General features: G+C 66.8%; 1 protein-coding gene across 1 annotated transcript in view; it reads left to right on the forward strand.

The window, feature by feature from the left end:
• Positions 1-1,529, forward strand: part of MIB2 (mindbomb E3 ubiquitin protein ligase 2) — a 19,375-nt gene that overhangs the window by 13,824 nt on the left and 4,022 nt on the right. The window contains exons 6-9 of the mRNA XM_006772559.2: positions 2-87; positions 170-277; positions 1,175-1,279; positions 1,363-1,525. Of these exons, the coding sequence (XP_006772622.2) occupies positions 2-87; positions 170-277; positions 1,175-1,279; positions 1,363-1,525 (462 nt within the window). The remainder of the gene's footprint in view (position 1; positions 88-169; positions 278-1,174; positions 1,280-1,362; positions 1,526-1,529) is intronic.

Here is a 1,529-nt window from a genome sequence, read left to right on the forward strand (position 1 = left end):
GGGGACAAGGTCACGTGTCTGCTGGACACAGACGTCTTGAGGGAGATGCAGGAAGGCCATGGGGGGTGGAACCCCAGGATGGCAGAGGTGAGCTGCCCCGCCCGCCAGCCCTGTGCCCTCCCCTCCCCCTTCCCTGGACCCCGAGCCACAGCCTCCACGACCGCCACAGTTCCTGGGACAGACGGGCACCGTGCACCGCATCACCGACCGCGGGGACGTGCGCGTGCAGTTCAGCCACGAGACCCGCTGGACCTTCCACCCGGGGGCTCTCACCAAGGTGCATGGGGGGCGGGCGAGCCCTGTCCATTCCCTCCACACCCCTCCGTGGACCTGCTCATCCCTGAGGAGGAGGAGAGGGCTTAGGGGGTCCAGGTGTGAAGGGACGGAGGGGGGCCAGGCGCAGCGTTGGCAGCTGGGCAGAGCCCGAGGAAGCCACCACAGCCCCACGGCAGGAGCCACGTGGTGGCTTTACTTTCTCCCGTGCCCCGTGGGTGCTGTGTGGGGAGCGTGTGGGATGGTACGGGAAGGCCCAAGGACAGAGGGTGGTGCGTGGCCCACGGCGCGGGCTGGGAAGGGGCATCTCGAAGCAGGACTTCCCAGCTGGGAGGGGGACGTCCACAGATGAGGGCCCTGGGAAGGAGTGGGCACCAAGGAGGGGGACGTGCTGTCACCAGCTCAGGACCTGAGGGGCCTCCAAGGAGGGTGTGTGGGGTCATGAGACAGTTTAGAGAGAGTCACATGCAGGTGAGGGGATGCGGGGGGGCGGTTGTGGGTGGGAATGGGCCCTGGTCCGTCTCCTGCTCTGGCCCTGCCCCTGGTCATGCTGGGGCCACACCCCACGCCTTCTGCTCTGGTCATGGCCACGCTGCCTGCTCCCATCTGTGCAGGACAGGCCTGTCCTGGGGTCCCACCTGCCGAGAGCTGGTTTCTGTCTGGTCTGGATCCGCTGCTGCCTCTTCAGCTGTCACCCCTGGGGCACAGGGACTGAGCTACCCAAGGCTGCCCTGGTCACCAGTGGCCTTGTCCAGCCAGACCCTTTGGTTGTGTTTCTGGTCAGGGGTTAGGGTCAAGTTCAGGCTGGCCTATCCTGTGGAGCTTGATGGGGGTGCCGCCTGCTCCACGACCCTGGGCAGCCACATGGTCAGGGCCCCTCACCGGCCTCTCTCTCACTCAGCACAACTCCTTCTGGGTGGGCGACGTGGTGCGGGTCATGGACGACCTGGACACGGTGAAGCGGCTGCAGGCTGGGCATGGCGAGTGGACAGATGACATGGCGCCTGTGAGACCCCCTCCCTCCCCTCCCCTCCTCCCTGGACTCCCTCACCCCCAGGGAGACCGGCCTGTGACGCCCCCTCTCCTCAGGCCCTGGGCCAAGTCGGGAAGGTGGTGAAGGTTTTCGGAGACGGGAACCTGCGTGTGGCGGTCGGCGGTCAGCTGTGGACCTTCAGCCCCTCTTGCCTGCTGGCCTATCGGCCTGAAGAGGACGCCAACCTGGACGTGGCTGAGCGCGCCCGGGAGAACAAAAGTGC

The sequence above is a fragment of the Myotis davidii genome, unplaced genomic scaffold (genome assembly GCF_000327345.1).
Source record: "Myotis davidii unplaced genomic scaffold, ASM32734v1 scaffold586, whole genome shotgun sequence".
NCBI classification, from domain to species: Eukaryota; Metazoa; Chordata; class Mammalia; order Chiroptera; family Vespertilionidae; genus Myotis; species Myotis davidii.